This window comes from Ornithorhynchus anatinus, chromosome 3 (genome assembly GCF_004115215.2).
Source record: "Ornithorhynchus anatinus isolate Pmale09 chromosome 3, mOrnAna1.pri.v4, whole genome shotgun sequence".
In the NCBI taxonomy this organism is placed as follows: domain Eukaryota; kingdom Metazoa; phylum Chordata; class Mammalia; order Monotremata; family Ornithorhynchidae; genus Ornithorhynchus; species Ornithorhynchus anatinus.
Window position 1 is genome coordinate 62,060,283 of NC_041730.1, and position 18,196 is coordinate 62,078,478.

The following is an 18,196-nucleotide window of genomic DNA, read 5'->3' on the forward strand; positions in this document are numbered from 1 at the left end:
TCTCCAAGCTTGAAATATTCAATCAGATAACAGCTTTATCATCAAGGGAGCTGGAGAATTTTCCAGGGGGAAAGCAATCTCTTTATAATAATTTTCATGAATTCCCTGTTGGAAAACAGAGTCACAACCTCCTTTGGTCTCAACCCAGCCTACGTCCCAGCGACATATGGAAACAGAGATTGAATGGGCCACAATCTCACATTCAGATCTTTCTGGTAGCTGGGTGGAAATGACAGGCGGATAATCACGGTTTCACACTGATTCTCTAACAAAGAGTAGCAAGGAGCGGTGACCCCCTCAGCTGGTGGGTCCCGTCAATCAATCAATCGTATTTATTGCGAGCTTACTGTGTGCAGAGCGCTGTACGAAGTGCTGGTGAGAGTACAATACAAAGATAAACAGACACATTCCTTGCTCATGAGCTTACAATCTAGAGGACGTGCTTGCAGTCTAGAGGAGCTTCAGCTTCACCTGATGATACCTCACGGTGCCTCCATGTTTAATTGCATCCTTGTGGCATTTGTTAAGCGCTTAATCAGTCAGTAAATCGTACTTATTGAGCACTTACCATGTGCAGAGGGCTGTACTAAGCACTTGGGAGAGTCCAAAATAACAATAAAGAGACACATTCCCTTCCCACATATAGACTTGAGGGGGAGACAGACATCATTGTAAATAAATTACTACTCTAGTGTAGCTCAGTATGTGCTAAGCATTGCATTAAGCCCTGGGGGTAGATAAAAGATCTGGTCAGACAATCCATTTCTGACATGGAACTCGGTCTAACTAGGAGGGAAAACAGGCATTGAAGCCCCATTTTACAGACGAGGGAGACTTGAACTTGACTTGCCTTGAGAAGCCATATGGTCTAATGGAAAGAGCACAGGCCTATAAAGTCAGAGGACTTGTGTTCTAATCCCGGCTCTGATGGTTGCTTGCTGTGATCTTGGCCAAGTCACTTCTTTTCTCTGTACCTCTGTTTCCTGAACTGTAAAATGGGGATCCAATACCTGTCCTCCCGCCTACTAGACGGTGAGCCCTGTGTGGGACAGGGACTGTGTCCAACCCGAATAGCTTGCATCTGTCCCAGCGTTTAGTTTTACAGAGGTTATGGGTTGAGGATGAGGAGTCCATGTTGTGGTACTCAAACCATATGTATGGGGAATACTGGAAGATGCAGGAGAATGGGATAGAGCGGGCAGCTCCTGGAGTAACACAAAAGGCCAGTAACAGGAGCCACACAAAAGTAAATAGAACACAAATAGTAAATAGAATCCAAGCCCTGATCTCTCCCTGGCTCTCCCATCACCGTAGACGGCCTCTACATCCATCCTGTCTCACAAGCCCATAACCTCGGAGTTATCCTCGACTCATCTCTCTCATTCAACCCAAATATTCAATACCACTAAACCTGTGAGTTCGATCTTCACAACATCACTAAAATCCCCACTTTCTTCTCCCTCCAAATTGCTACCGTGTTAATCCAAACATTTATCCTATCCCGCCTTGATTACTCTATCAGGCTCCTTGCTGACCACCCTGCCTCCGTCTCTTTCCACTTCAGTCCGTACTTCACTCTGCTGCCCGGGTTATTTTTCTACAAAAATGTTCAGTCCGTGTTTCCCCACTTCTCAAGAATCTCCAGTGGTTGTCCATCTACCTCAGCATCAAACAGAAACTCCTTACCAATGGCACCGTGACTACCAACTCTGTTCTATTAATAATGTTTGTATTTGTTAAATGCTTACTATGTGCAGAGCACTGTTATAAGCGCTGGGGTAGACAGAGGGGAATCAGGTTGTCCCACGTGGGGCTCACAGTCTTAATCCCCATTTTACAGATGAGGTAACTGAGGCACAGAGAACTTAAGTGACCTGCCCACAGTCACACAGCTGACAAGTGGCAGAGCCGGGATTCGAACCCATGACTTCTGACTCCAAAACCTGGGTTCTTACCACTGAGCTACGCTATTTTACTCTCCCGATCACTTAGTACAGTGTTCTGCACACAGTTAAGCAATCAATATGATGGATTATGTACATATCCATAATTTATTCATTTGTATTAACGTCTGTCTCCCTCTCTAGTCTATAAGCTCACTGTGAGCTGGAAATGTGTCTACCAAATCTGTCCTATTGTACTCTTCCAATTGCTTAGTACAGTACTCTGCATACGGTAAGCGTTCAATACATATGACTGATTAATTAATTGAAGAGGATGGATTCAAGTTAGTTATCGACACACTTTAGATGGGACAATTGGGCTTCAAATATTGAGGTTGGTAATACTGAAGGGGCAGGGAAACAATTCCCAGACAGTGCGTTCAAGAAGGCCACATTAGCTGATCCGGCCATGCAAAAGCTGTACAGTCTTCCAAACAGGGGACTTGCTAGCCAATGTCCAAGCTGGGAAGGAAATGAGTATGCCTCTGCTTGACTCTTCCTCCCGTTACCTCTCGGCAACGGGAGGAAGACGATTCAACGGCGTAAGACGGGACGATGTTTCTCAGCCAAAACTAGCACCTCCCTGAGCCTGCTTACACCCTCAATACAAGCCCAGAACCATTTCCTTTCAAGGCCCGGGGGTCAGGGAAAGGATCTGGGGGGCTGGGGGAGCTCCTCGTTCATGGTGGCAGTTGAATTACCTTTGTTGTCATGCCAGACCCGCAGTTTGCAGAGTTCCCCCAGGCTCAGCATGTCCGGGAAGTTGAAAGTGTCTGACCCATTCCGCTCAAACTTGTTCCAGTTGCCAGACTTTTTCAGGGGCAGGGTGCCACTGTCTCCATTCTCTCCAAAGATAATAATGAACACGTTTGCATCTGTTCCTGCACCTAGAGAAAGATGCAGCTCGTCAGTTAGCAACCCATATTGAGCGGGCACTGCCTTCGTCGGTCATCATCGCTTTATTAAGCACCTATGGTGTGCAGAGCATAGACTAGATGTGCCTATGTGTGCAGAGCACTGTACTAGATGTACTTACTGTGTGCAGAGCAGTGTACTGTGGAAAGAGGACTGTATTAGGTGCACCTACTCTGTTCAGAGCACTGTAGAAACTGTACCTACCAAGTGAGGAGCACTGAACTGACATCTGTGTGCAGAGCACTGTATTAGGTGCATCTACAGAAAACTGTATTAGGAGCACCTATTGTGTGCAGAACACTGTTCTAGGACATCTACTGTATGCAGAGACCTATATTATGTGCTTGGAAGCGTACAATTAAAGCGAAAGAAGAGGTCCCTGCCTTTGAAGAGTTAACAATCTAATGACCACAGAGAAAGAAGCGGGTTGTATAAAGTCAATGGGAACGAGAAGGAAAATGCAGCTACAACTGTTAACAACAAAAGGAAGCAAAAAATGAATCAGTAAAATAATAAGTGGAATTAAAAAGACACTTTAAGTGCAAAAGGTGGCTGATAGAATGGTCTGGTAACTGGAGGAAGTGATTTTTAGAGCGGCTTTGGTGAACTGGGGAATTCCAGGCAGGGGCAGGGCAGGAGCAGTGAGGTTGAGTTGGAAAAGTCAAAAGAAAGGTCTGATGAGAAAGTGATCTTTGGAGGTGTGAAAAATCTGAGCTGGGGTGAAGCTGGAGAAGAAAGCAGAAAGATAAGAAAGACACAGCCCTAGGCTTCAATGATCCCGAGTTTCTGTTTAGTGAGGAGGGGAATAGATAGCCATAGGAAGAGGGGAATGATGCATTTTATGAAGATTAGCTGAACAGCAGAGTTTGGGCTAGATGAAAGAGGGAAGAAGCTGGGAGCAGGGAATGGCTGCTATGCCTGGAGGAGGCTGAATGGATGGAGAGGAAGGGAAAGGTCTGGGTAATAATGTAGAGGAAAAACTGGTAAGATTTAGAGACAAGCGGAAGGTGTGAGATCAATGACAGAGAGGAGTCAGTGATGGGCCTCAAATTAAGAGCTTCTGCGACTGGGAAGATGGCACTTTTGTCAGTTGTGATGATGAAAGAAGGAGAAAGGGCTGGTTTCTGGGAAATATGGAATTCTGTTTTAGCCATACAGCATCGAGTTTAAGGAGCCATTGGATGATCCATATGGAGTGGTCCTGGAGGCAGGAGGAATTCTCTCCTTGACCTCCTGCAATCTAGCTTCTGCCTTGTACACTCAATCAATCAGTGGTACTAATGGAACGCTTGCTTTACGTAAAGCTCTATACTAAGAACTTGGGAGAGTACAACACAACAAAGTTGGTAGACAAGTTCCCTGACAACGACAGGTTTACGGTATAGATACTCGATAGAAAGTGTCCTCTCCAGGGGCATCATCAATGACCTCCTTCTTGCCATACCAACACACTACTCTATCCAATATCCTCCGAGACCTCTCAGCCGTTTTGACACCATCTACCAATCAACGAATGGAATGCACTGCTTAAGCACTTGGGAGAATACAACAGAATTAGCAGACACGTTCTCTGCCCATAATGAGCTTCCTGGAAACACTATCCAACCTTGGATTGAGGCTGTCAGGCTGTCAGGATTTAGTGCTGTACTAAATGCTTGAGAGAACACCATAGAACAGACACATTCCTCATCCACAGCGAGCTTAAAATCTAGATGGGGAGACAGCCATTAATATGAATAAATACAATTAAAGATCTGCACATAAGAGCTGTAGGGCTGGGAGGGGGGATGAATAAAGAGAGAAAGTCAAGGTGGCGGCACCGAAGGGAGTCTGAGAAGAGGAAAGGAGGCCTTAGTCAGGGAAGGCCTCTTGGAGGAGATGTGCCTTCACTGACACTGTCTTCTCCTGATTCTCCACCTACCTCTCTGGTGGGTTATTCTCAGTATGTTTTGCCAACTCCTCTGCTGCTTCCCACCCTCTAATTATGGGTGTCCCTCAAGGCTCCGTTCTGGGTTCCCTTCTATTCTCCATCCACAGCCACTCCCTTGGGGAATCCAATTACTCTCATGACTTCAACTATCATTTCTATGTGGAAGATTTGCAAATCTGCATCTCCAGCCTCAGCCTCTCTTCTCTGCAGTCTCTCATTTGGTTGAGTGTGAGCACTGGGGTAGGGGCCAGAGGGACTCCCCTATCCAAGTGAGAGGGAGGGTGAATGGGAGTCCTTTCCCCATTATGTGGAGGGGAGACTGAGGACCTGGGAGAGGAAGTGACTTGACAAGGGCAGCAGACCATGGGCAGAGCCAGAACTAGACCCTAGGTCTCCTGATTCCCGGCCTCAGGCCCTCACCACAGGGATGCACTGCCTCTCACACTCACATTTGTAGGCACACGCACACATACCCGTGCATGCATGCACACGCCAGGCTGGGGCCTTCCTTCTGGGCCCTGCTGACCCAGCTCGCTCCCTGACTCTGCCCCATCCAGTTGACATGGATGGTGATGGGCGATGGGGTGATGCAGAATGGGATGACCATCCTGGACAAGAACGGGCACAAGCTGGACCAGTGGCACTGTGAACACGTGGACGAAGACCAAGAGGAGGGCAGGGCTGACATCTCAAATTTAACACACCCAAAACAGAACTCCTCATTTTCCCACCCAAACCCCTTCCTCCCCGTGACTTTCCCACCACCTTAGACACCAAACTCATCTTCCCTGTCTCACAAGCCTGTCTTGTCTTATGCTGTTGAGTCATCTCTGATCCAGAGCAACTCCATAGACATCTCTCCCAGAACACTCCACTCTTCATCGGCAGTAATTCTTGTAATAGATCTATGGAGTTTTCCTGGTAAAAATATGGAACTGGTTTACACTGCCTTCTTCGGCACAGTAAATTTGAGTCTTCACCCTCCACTATCTCCCATGCCGCTGCTGCCCAGCACAAGTGAGTTTTGACTTGCAACAGATTGCCTTCAACTTGCTAGCCAATGTCCAAGCTGGGAAGGAAATGAGTATGCCTCTGCTTGACTCTTCCTCCCGTTGCCGAGACCGGTAGAGTCCTAGAAACTCTCCAGGTGTGATCCTGAGAGGGGCACACACCTGTAGCCTTGACATTATCCACAACTCATCTCTTTTAGTCAACCCACATAGTCTGTCACAAAATTCTGTTGGTTTTACCTTCACGACATCTCTAGAATCCACCTCTTCCTCCCCATCCAAACTGCTACCATGCCGGACCAAACACTTGTCTCATCTCACTGCGACGACTACAAAAGCCTCCTCTCTGACCTGCCAACCTTCAGTCATTCTCCACAGCGGTCCATACTTCACTCTTCTGCCCAGATTGTTTTCTAAGACACTGTTTTGCACACATCTCACCACACCTCAGAAACCTCCAATGGTTACCCAGCTATCTCCAAATCAAACAGAAACCCCTCACCACCGGCTTTAAGACACCCAATAGGTCCGCTCCCTCCTATCTTCTCAGTGTACATAAATCAGGTGTGAACAGCCTGAAAGTTGTTTTTTAAAATGCTTTTTGTTAAGTGCTTACTAAGTGCATGGTATTGTACTAAATTCTGAGGTAGACACAAGCTAATCAGGTTGAACACAGCCCATGTATCACAGAGGGATCACAGTCTTAATTCCCATTTTAAAGATGAGGTAACTGAGGCCCAGAGAAGTTAAATGACTTATCCAAGGTTACACAGAAGACAGGTGGCAGAGCCAGAATTAGAACCCAGGTCCTTCTGACTTCCAGGCTCCTGCTCTAACCACTAGGCACTGCCAAGCTAAACATCTCTAAAGGGAGTCATTTCCTCTTTTACTTCTGCGAGGGCCCAACCAGCACTAAGCTTCCATGGATAGTGCCACGTTGATTGGAAGCTTTATTACTGTACTAAGTGGAAAATTGTTCTGGTCTCCCAGAGGCCTTTCAGAGTGCTCTCATTGGCTCCCCCTTTCTCCACCTTGTCTCTGACGCCCAGCACATGGCTCTCTGTCTCGTTGCCATTAGCCAAACAACTTTCCCCATTAGGGTGTGAAGTCTAATGTGAAGGCTCTGTGGGGAATAAATGAACTGTTCTGGTCAAAGCAGATGAGATAATAGGGTCAAGAGTGGGAATGAGCGCTTATTCATTCTCCATTCCCAGGCCCAGAAGGGGAGCTCGCCAGGCCTTGTCTAAGCACGGGAACACTGGAAATGGCATGGCCAAGTGGAAAGAGCACGGGCCTGGGAGTAAGAGTGTGGTTTCTAATTCCAACTCCGCCACTTTTCCGCTGTGCGACCTTGGGAAAGTCCCTTCGCTTCTCTTTACCTCAGTTACCTCATCTGTAAAATGGGAATTAAATCCTGGTAGTTGTTAAGCACTTACTATCTCCCGAGCATTGTTCTAAGCACTAGGGTAGATACAAGTTAATCAGGTTGGACACAGTCCGTTTCCCACATTGGACTCACACTCTTAGTCTTCACTTTCAAACAGAGAAATGAAGCGACTTGTCCAAGATCACACAGCAGACATGTAGAGGAGTGGGATTAGAACTCAGGTCCTTCTGACTCCCAGGCCTGTTCTCTATCCACTAAGCCATGCTGCTTCACGGTAATGAAGCATGGTAATGAACACGTGGTGGAATACAATAAAGTTATAAGACATGCTCCCTGCTCGAGGAGTTTTCAATCTAGAGGGGGTCTTCATGGAGACAGGGCCAGCTGCTCGGCCGAAGTAGAGTTGCTAGGGGCTGCCAGTGTCTGTGAGAGAGCACGGGGGAAAGATTTGAGATATTGCATGGCCTAGTGGGAAGCAGCATGGCCTAATGAATAAGGCATAGGCCTAGGAGCCAGAGGACTTGGGTTCAAAATCCCAGCTCAGCCATTTGTGCGGTCTTGGGCAGTCACTTAACTTCTCTATGCCTCAGTTTCCTCAAAAACTGCAAAACAGGGATTCAATTCTTGTCGCTCCCTCCTACTTAGATGGTGAGCCCCGTGTAGGACAGGGACTTTACCCAGCGTGATTATGTTGCATCTACCCTAATGTTTCGAATAGGGGTTGACAAATAATAAACACTTAACAAATACCGTTTAAAATAGGCCTGAAGAGGTGAAGCCTAAAATGCGTTCAGTGGAGTCCATATATTGATCTGGTTCTTTTGAATCCTTTTCAGCCTTAGCACAGTATTGGGCACGTGATCAGAGCATAATAATTGACTTAATGATTAATTAGTTTCCAAAGCAGCATGCAACCAATTAATGCTCCTCAGGAATGAGAAACTTTCATTCTTTTTTCTCCCACTCCCAGCACACTCTTTCTAGCTGGAAGAAGCTCACCTAGGCCTCACGATGGGCCATTTGCTTCCTCCCAAGCAGTTATTATGAGTCGGGAATGGCAGCCACAAATTTGTGCAATCAATATGCAGATAGGAATTCTGGATTCTGGATAAGGGACTTTTATAGGACTTTCTGGGACCGTAGAAAAATATCCAGCGATATCAGTTCCCCTAAAAAAGAATATATCCTCTTGGTCTGGTTGGTTCTGTGGTTTCTATAAAGCCTCACACTCTGTGCACGATGCGTGATTTTAAACAAAACACCCCCAGGTGAACAATGCAGCAATAGAAAACATAATGACTAACACCCCCTTTGCTCCTGAAGTGCTTAGAGTTTAACAAATATTTTCAAATGTTTCCTGCCGGCAGGAGTTATTATTCCCATTCTACAGACAGAGGAACTGGATTGCCTAAATTACTTGTCCAAGGCCACATGGCATCAGAGGCTAAATGTGGCCGGGAGGATGTGGAAACCTTGAAGAGAAGCCTGAAAGGATAGAACTCTCCCCCAGGTACAACCAAACTCTCCTTTACCAAAGGACAGGTTTTGCAGTCTATGACTAACCCAGGATCCATTCTTCGCCTCTTTCTGCCTTTCACTTTTTTTTAAATGATATTTGTTGAGCACTTACTATGTGCCAGACACTGGGCTAAGGGCTGGGGTAGATAAAAGCTAATCAGCTTGTATTCAGTGCCTGTCTCACCTGGGGCTCACAGTCTTAATCCCCATTTTACAGATGAGGTACTTGGGGCACAGAGAAGTAAAATGACTTGACCTGATAACTCTGTATCTACTCTAGTGCTTAAAACAATGCTTGGCAAATAATAAGCACTTAAATACCATTGTATTATTCTGGTACTGGGAAGCTCATTTATAAGGTCCAAGCCAGGCTCAGGTCATGTGCAGGAACGGGGCAGAAGGCCAAGATTAAAGGGCTCAGCTCCTCTATCTTGCATCCTCAGGACGTCACAGTTGTGCACGCAGTTGGACTATTGCACTTGCACAAGGCCTAAATTAACACAAATTTTTCACACAAAAAATTACTATCAGAGAGGCAACATGGCCTAGTGGAAAGAGCCCAGGCCTGAAAGTCAGGGGACCTGGGTTCTACTCTTATCTCTGTCATTTGCCTGCTGCATGACTTTGGGCAAGTCACTTAGCTTTTATATGCCTCAGCTACCTCTTCTCATAAGACAAGATTAAGATTCTGAGCCCCATGTGGGACAGGGACCGTTTCCAAAACGATTTTACCTTGTAGTGCCTGACACATAGTGAGCGCTTAACAAATGCCCATAATGATAATACCTGCCCAGATCCCTCCTAGAAGAAGAAGAAAGAATGTTAACAAATGTTAGAGTCATTTGGGAGCAGATGGTTAAATCTTTCTTTCTATCTCCTTGTTTCCTTCTCTTAAAACTCCATCCAGGGTGTGCCACGGTTTTGATTAGATGTTTTTAAATCTCACTCGGCATCATTTAGAGCCCTTTCTCATTCAGACGGTCAGAGCCTGACAGGTCTGCTTTTGTACTCCGGGTCTGGGGAAGACAAGCTGGGTCCTGGCTATCAGACACCCTCTGTGGACGCCAACCACCTTGGAGGCTCCCTGATAACATGTCTCACCCTAGCCAGCCTTAAGTCCCTGAGGTGCACCCACTTACACTGTCTCTCTCTCGTCTCCCCACAGTTCTCTCCCTGACTTGATCTCTTTTCTTTGCTTACCGGGGCAAACTAAACTTCCTTCTCTTTGGCCTCCTCCACCACTCTCAGATTCTTTGCTTCTTCAGCCTCCCCCTGGGCCAAGTGCTGCTAAGCCCGGTTCAGATTCTCCCCTCACATCTACCAGGTTTCCACCCTCCCTTCTTGCAGAGGAATATTTCAAAGGCTGCCTCTGCCAGGAAGCCTTCTGTAATAAAGTGGGGGAAAAAAGGGGTAAATCCACCAGCGGATAATAATGATAATAATGGTGGTATTTGTTAAGCGCTTACTATGTGCAAAGCACTGTTCTAAGCGCTGGGGGATGCAAGGTGATCAGGTTGTCCCACGTGGGGCTCACAGTTTTAATCCCCATTTTACAGATGAGGTAACTGAGGCACAGAGAAGTTAAATGACTTGCTACAGTGCAAACTAGAGCATCGCCTCAATTCTCCTTAAAAAAAGGACTCAACAAATAATTCAATCTCAGAATTTTAGAGGTGGAAGTGACATCAAGATTCATTCGGTTGAGCTTCCTGTCTCCAGGGAAATGAATAACTAAATCGTTCAGGATGGAGAGGTGCTTGTTTTTATTTCTGAAAGCTCCCCAGGGATAAAGACTTCCCCAATCTCCCTTTGTAGACCATTCCAGCATTTTATCCTCCTAATTCAACTATTTCTCCCCCTCAACCCAAACCTCTCCTGTTTAAAGGTAATGTATTTCCTCTTTTTCGGTTATCAGTGGACAGCCTCATAAAACCCTTCAGATACTTTCAGGTACCTAGTTAAATGTGGTATTCATCAAATGCCATGTCCACTAAGGATGTGTGAAAAGAAATTCTCAGACAATGCTGCAACCCACCTGAAAACTGAAAGTCAGTTGTTGCAGGTAGACCAGCAAGGTGCTCTGCAGTCAAGAAAGGAACAGCTCTTTTTGAGCCCAAGCTTCGTGAGGGTGGTGAGGTGAGGCAGAAGCAAAAACCGATCCATGAAATGCCAGCAAAAAATATGACAACCCTTATGGATCTGCAGGGGAAAGGATGCTTTGAGTCCCAGGCTGGTCTTTCTGGTCACACGCAGCCAAAGGCGAATTTTACCATCTGTGGCATCTTCTAATAATAATAACAGTAACTATAACAATAACGATGGAATTTGTTAAGCACTTACTATGTGCCAGGCACAATACTAAGCACTGGGGTGGATACAAGCAAATCGAGTTGGACTGTGGGGATCCCCATTTTACAGATGAGGCAACTGAGGTACAGAGAAGTGAAGTGACTTGCCCAAGGTAGCAGCAGACAAGTGGTGGGATTGGAGTTAAAACCCACACCCTACTGACCCCCCAGGTCCGTGCTCTATCCACTACACCATGCTGCTGTAAAACTCTCTGTGGGCAGGGGAGTGCGTCTTCAGTGCTGGAGCTCTGCATAGGGAATGAACTCACCAGATAGGTCATGTCTATCAACTCTTTTGTTCTGCACTTTCCCGAACACATAGTACAGTACCCTGCATACAGTAAGCACTTAATAAATACCCTTGATTAATTGATCGAGGCAAAGAAACCAGCAGGAAGAAAGAGAAAAAGGCTCTGGATGTTGCACAATCTCTAAAATAAGATGCCGAATAACAGAGAATGGAGTATCCTTTGCGGAACCTGAATGAGTCAGGCTGATATTGAAAAAAGGCAAATTGGCACTGAGATAGAAGCATGAGAGCCAGGAAGTGATCTCTCTGCTTTACTCTGCAGTGGTGAGACCCTTATTAGAAGATTGCCTCCTGGTTTGGTCACAGCATTTTAGAAAGGCTGAGGAGCAACTGGAGTGGGTCCAGAGAAGAGCAACAGAAATGACTGAAGGGATGGAAGATAGGTCAGAGCAGGAAAAGTTAAAAGGAGGGTTTGGTTTGGAGGAGGGAAGACTAATGGACAGAGAAATAAATGACTGTGTCTGAAAGGATTACCTTGTATGCATTCCAACACCTAGCCCAATGCTTGGCGCATACACTTGTTCTTTGTGCTTGAAAGTGGATAGAGCATGGGCTAAGGAATAAGAAGGACCTGGGTTCTAGTCCCACCTTTGCCACTTGTCTGCTCTATGATCTTGGGCAAGACACCATTTCTCTATACCTCAATTACCTCATCTGTAAACGGGGGATTAAGACTGTGAGCCCCACGTGATTAGCTTATATCTACCCTAGTGCTCAGTATAGTGTCTGGCACATAGTAAGTGTTTAATAAATTCCATTAAAAAATCAGTATTTATTAAGTGGCTTTGTCTGTACGGAACACTGTACTGTAAACATTTGGGAGAATACAGTGCAATAGATTAGGTTCTGAGGAACTCATTCCCTATCCAGAGCCCTACTTCTCTATCCGTTAATTGATTTTGTGCTTGTTTCCACTCCAAGACTGTAGGCTCTTCGAGGCTAAGTATTGTTTAGCACAACTCTATTGTACGCTCCCAACCAGATGGTAGAATGCTCTGCTTGCGGTGGAACCCTCCCCTTCCTCCTAATTTTGGGTTGATAAAGTGGAGGTTTATCGATTATCCATTCCTTCCCCTTACCCCTTAAATGAAAGGGGATCCTTATCCTTATCGTGGATAAGATAATGAAGATCTGGGTATTTTCTTTCATTTTGTGCCTTTATTTTATATTTAGTGGCTAACATTTGTTGAATTTTTATCAACCAGTGAAAAAGACACTCAGCCCTAAAACTGGCCATTGTCATTAAAAGCTGGGGATACTGGTAAGGAGGGCAGAGCTGTGACTGGGAATACTGGTGAAGAGGGCACAGGAGTGACGGCCCCTGTTCCTGCTAAGTTCTCCAAAAGGTATTTAGTTCTGTGACCACGGGCTTGGTGCTTTCCCCTGACCTATCTTGCAACATATGCTGAGGGATATATGGAGAGAGAGTGCAGATGGCTCAGTGTAACCCATCCCTGCTCCTGGATTAGATAATCAAGCACATGCCCTGTTGGTAGTAGGCTAACACTTTCCCCTCCCACTTCAATTTCCAACCTAAAGGCCCCATCCTGTTGGTTTGGCTGAAGAGAAAGCAGGGCTATTTGGCAATGCCCTGGGTATCTGAGTGGCTCTTTTCTCATCTCCCACTCCCTTCTGCGTCACCCTGACTTGCTTCCTTTGCTCTCCCCCAGTCTCCCAACCTCACAGCACTTACTGTATAAATCTGTAATTTTATTTGTTTGTATTGATGTTTGCCTTCCCCCACTCTAGACTGTAGGCTTGTGGTGGGCAGGGAATGTCATTCTTTATTGCTGTATTATACTTTCCCGAGCTCTTAGTAAAGTGCTCTGCATATAGTAAGCACTCAATAAATATGATTGAATGAATGAAATGAATGAAAATGGAACATGGGAGGAAAAAAAATGTGCCCTGCTCTGTACTTCTGTGCACATAGTGTGGAAGAGACTTCAATCCTAGTCACATCATGGAGAAGCAGCATGACCAGTGGTTAGAGAGTGGGCCTGGAAGTCAGAAGGTTTTGGGTTCTAATCCCAAGCCATGCCACTTGTCTGTTATGTGGGCTTGGGCAAGTCACTTCAGTTCTCTGTGCCTTACCTACCTCGTCTGTAAAATGGGGATTAAGACTGGGAGCTCTATGCGGGACAGACACTTAATCCAGCTCGTATCCACCCCAGTGCTTGGTACATTGCCTGGCACAAAATAAATGCTTAATAAATACCATAATTATCATTATTATGGAGGCAGTTATGCATTCCGTGAGATCCCAGCACCCTGTGTGTGTGTGTATTTGTTGTGTGTATATGTGTATATAAATATATAGACATTCATATACACACATACACCCATACATATATATCAGTCAGTGGTATTTATTGAGCATATACTGTGTGCACAGCACCACTCTAAGATCTTGGGTAAGAACAAGCAACAGAGTTAGTAGAGGCGATTCAAGACCACGAGAAACTCACAGACAATAGGACTGTTTTTGACAAGATGGCACTGCCAGCTAAACCATCTTAAGAGCACGCTCTGCTCCTGAAAAAATGCTGTAGGAAATTTTTGGTTTAAATCCAGGGTTTTTAAGTTGATTCTTGTATAACCAAGTGGGCGGGAAGGCAGGCTCTACCGAAATAGCTTCATTTAGGGAGAATCATTTTTTCAAAGAGATGATGAAATCGGTCAGGAAACGATTTTGATCTGGAAACTTCTGAGAAGTTATCAAAATCCAAGAACCCTAGCACTGGAAGAGACCTCGTTGGGCCATTTGATCCAGCCCTCCGCCTCAGGGCCGATGGCCTAAATCTCTTGGGAAGAGTGTGAATTGCATTTTTAAGATGAAGAGGCAGCTATATTCTGTAAACTGCTTTTGGGCAGGGATTGTGTCTACCAACTCTGTTGTATTGTGCTTTCCCAAGTGCTTAGGACAGAGCTCTGCACACAGTAAGAATTCAATGAATTCCTCTGAATGACTCCTGGGTAGCTTGGTCTTGTGTTTTGTCACTGTAGCAATCAAGAATTTTCCTCAACGGGAAACAGCATAGCCTAGTGTATAAAGCACGGGCGTGGGAGTCGGAGGACTTGGGCTCTAATCCCAGCTCCACCACTTGTCTGCTGTAAGACTTCAAAAGTAAATAAGTTACTTCACTTCTTGGGGCCTCAGTTCTCTCTTCTGTAAAGTGGGGATGAAGACTGTGAGCCCCATGTGGGATAGGAACTATGTCCAACCCGATTGGCTTGTATCTACCCCAGTGCTTAGTACAGTACCTGGCACATAGTAAGTGCTTAACAAATATAGTAAGTGCTTAACAAATACCGCTATTATTATTATTACAATAGTAATAATCATTTCCCTGCAATTTACCCTTATAGATGTGAGACCCAGAGCCGGGAAGGACCTACCCAGAATATCACTGGTCTTGACCACGACAGTGTACGATGTCCACTCCATCATCTCCTCCTCATCGATCACAGCCGGCATCTCGCACACCAGTGTCTGCTTCTCCCCCTGCTGTGCGGACAGCCAGTCGTCGTAGTAGAACATGGTCAGGTCATCATTGTCCATGTTCTTCAGGAGGATCTGAGAAAGAGCAAGGTCTGTGAGAGGAGGCTCTGCCCGTTGGCCTAGTGGGTAGAGCACGGGCTGGGAGTCAGATGGACCTGGCTTCTAATCCCGGCTCTGCCACTTGTCTGTTGTGTCACCTTGGGAAGTCACTTAATGTCTCTAAGCTTCAGATACCTCATCTGTAAAATGGGGATTAAGACTGTGAGCCCCGTGCGTGTCCAACCCGATTTGTTTGTATCCACTCCAGTACTTAGAACAGTGCCTGGCACCTAGTAAACACTTAACAAATACCATAATTATTATGATCATAGTTGTTACCTCCCATCCTATATCCCTCAAGAGATGCAGTTTGTTCATCATAGACTGGATGTCCAGTGAAAAGTCAGCCTTGAGGAGAGCATGTTTCTTTTATGGTATTTGTTAAGCTCTTACTCTGTGCCAGACAGTGTACTAAGCGCTAGGAGAGATACAAGCTAATCCGGAGGGACATTATCCATGTCCCATGTGGGGCTCTCAGTCTTCATCCCCATTTCACAGATGAGCTAACCGAGGCCCAGAGAACTGAAATGTCTTGTCCAAGGTCAGACATCAGACAAGTGGCAAATCGGGATTAGAACCCAGGTCCTTCTGACTCCCGGGCACATGCTCTAACCCTTAGGTTATGCCGCTTCGATTGAAAATTTAAGCCAATGTCCTTGGGCTGGGAACAGCTCCCACCCACCATGACTGCCCCATCAGAAGCATTTAACTCTCAACAACGTTAAGTTGGACAGAAACAGTGATAAGCAGCCTGGCCTAATGGAAAGAACAGGGGCCTGGGAATCAGAGGAACTTGTTTCGAATCCCAGCTCCACCGCTTGCCTCTGTGTGACCACAGGCAAGTCACTTAACTTTTTTGTGCCTCAGTTACTTCACCAGTAAAATGGAGATTAAGACAGTGAGCCCTATGTGGAACATGGACTGTGTCAAACATGATTAGCTTGCATCAACCCCAGCACTTAGTACAGTGCCTGGCACACAGCAAGTGCTTACATACTAAAAAAAAAAAAGGAAGAGCCCTAATATTTAAAGCTACTCACTATATTGGAGGGATTTACCTTAGAGTTGTGATGAGGAATTGTGCGTGGTACACAGATGGGTACCTTTATTCTTTTGTAAGGATTCGTGATATGTACCTCACTGCAATTAGGCTTTCCACTCCTTCACCCAACTGAAATTTCACTGTCTTAGGTCACCTATGACTTTATGGTCAAATCCGATGAGGTCTACTCTACGCTGAAGCACCTTGGCCTCTCGACTGCCTTTGACACTGTGGACCACTCCCTCCTCAATCAATCAATCAATCAATCAATCAATGGCATTTACTGAGCCCCTACTGCATGCAGAGCACTGTACTAAATTCTCGGGAAAGTACAGCGCAACAGAGTGGATAGACACAGGGATTATATCCTACTCCCTCCTACTTAGATTGCAAGCTCCACGTGGGAGAGGGATTGTGTCCAACCTGATTAAGCTTGTATCTACCCCAGCACTTAGAACAGTGCTCTGCACATAGTAAAGCAGCGCGGCTCAGTGGAAAGAGCACGGGCTTTGGAGTCAGAGGTCATGAGTTTGAATCCCAGCTCTGCCACTTGTCGGCTGTGTGACTGTGGGCAAGTCACTTCACTTCTCTGTGCCTCAGTTCCCTCATCTGTAAAATGGGGATTAAGACTGTGAGCCCCACGTGGGACAACCTGATTCCCCTGTGTCTACCCCAGCACTTAGAACAGTGCTCTGCACATAGTAAGCGCTTAACAATGCTAACATTATTATTATTATTATTAACAGTGCTTGGTACATAGTAAGTGCTTAACAAATACAACAATAATGATAATATAATAATTTATCTCCAACTTCCCATTGTCTCCTCAGACAGCTGCCCCCTCCCTTCCCCTTTCTCGGCCAATCAATGTTTAATTGAGCGCTTACTATGTGCAGAGGACTCTACTAGGCGCTAGGGAAAGTACAATACAACAGAATTAGCAGAATTAACCCACAGTGAGTTCACGCTCTAGGTGGGCAGACTCACATTAATATAAATTAACAATTTATAACATATAATTTAAAGGGATGTACATAAGTGCTATGTGGGTGGGAGTGGGGTGAATATCAAATGTCCAAAGGTCACATGTCCAAGTGCGTAGACACGGCACTCCTCTCTGGTTTGTTCCTACTTTATGCACACACACTTCGACGACCCAGTCCCCTCCAGAGGAAGGAGGGGAAGGTAACTAGGGAGAAGCAGGGGAGGGTGGAGGGGCCAGACCAAGGCATTACCTTTTCCAGGTACCACTCTGGGCGGGTGCCCAACCCATCGATCCGGATCCGCATCTTGGTGAAGGGGGCGATGTCCGCTATCTCCACGATGAAGGTATCGTCCTGTTCCCGCTCGAATCTGGGAGGATTAGACAGACCACTCAGCCACCCCTCTGCCATCTGGAGGGCTAGAATGGGACCGGGGACCGGGCCAGGACGCCCTCTCTCAGTTCTTCACTGTTTGATGTGAGAACTGGCCGTGCGGGATGGGAGCTGGAGAAAGTCTCTTACACTCAATCCAGTGCTTAGAACAGTGCTTTACACATAGTAAGCACTTAACAAATGCCATCATCATTAATATAATAAAGATAACCATTATAGTATTTGTTGAGCGCTTATTACATGACAAATACTGCATTAAGTGTAGGGGTAACTACAAGATAATCAGGCTGGACACAGTCCCCGACGAGCCGGGGCTGACTGTCTATGAGGGAGGGGGAACGAGTATTTCATCCTCATTTTGCAGATGAGGAAACCGAGGTAAAGAGAAGTTAAAGTGATACGAGGCAGTGATGCCTAGTGGATAAAGCACAGGTCTGGGAGTCAGAAGGACCTGGGATCTAATCTCGGTTTTGCCACTTGTCTGTGATCTCAGTCAAGTCACTTCACCTCTCTGCACCTCAGTTACCTCATCTGTAAAATGGGGATTGAGGGACTGTGCCCAACCTGATTTGCCTGTATCCACCCCAGCTCTTAACTTGGCACATAGTAAACACTTAAATACCACAATTATTATTATCATTACTGCTTATTATTATTATCACTTGCCCAAGGTCTCAGAGCAGAAAAGTGGCAGAGCTGGAATAAGAATCAAGACTCCTGACACCCAGACCTGTGCTCTTTACACTTGGTCATGCTAATAATAATAATAATAATAATAATCATAATTATGGTATTTGTTAAGCATTTACTATGACT

The 18,196-nt window shown here is 45.8% G+C and overlaps 1 protein-coding gene across 1 annotated transcript in view; it reads right to left on the bottom strand.

The window, feature by feature from the left end:
- LOXHD1 (lipoxygenase homology PLAT domains 1) overlaps window positions 1–18,196 on the bottom strand; it is a 247,851-nt gene that overhangs the window by 22,813 nt on the left and 206,842 nt on the right. Inside the window, exons 33-35 of the mRNA XM_029059328.1 lie at window positions 17,240–17,357; window positions 14,761–14,938; window positions 2,645–2,830 (exon numbers count right to left, since the gene is read on the bottom strand). Coding sequence (XP_028915161.1) covers window positions 2,645–2,830; window positions 14,761–14,938; window positions 17,240–17,357 — 482 coding nt within the window. The remainder of the gene's footprint in view (window positions 1–2,644; window positions 2,831–14,760; window positions 14,939–17,239; window positions 17,358–18,196) is intronic.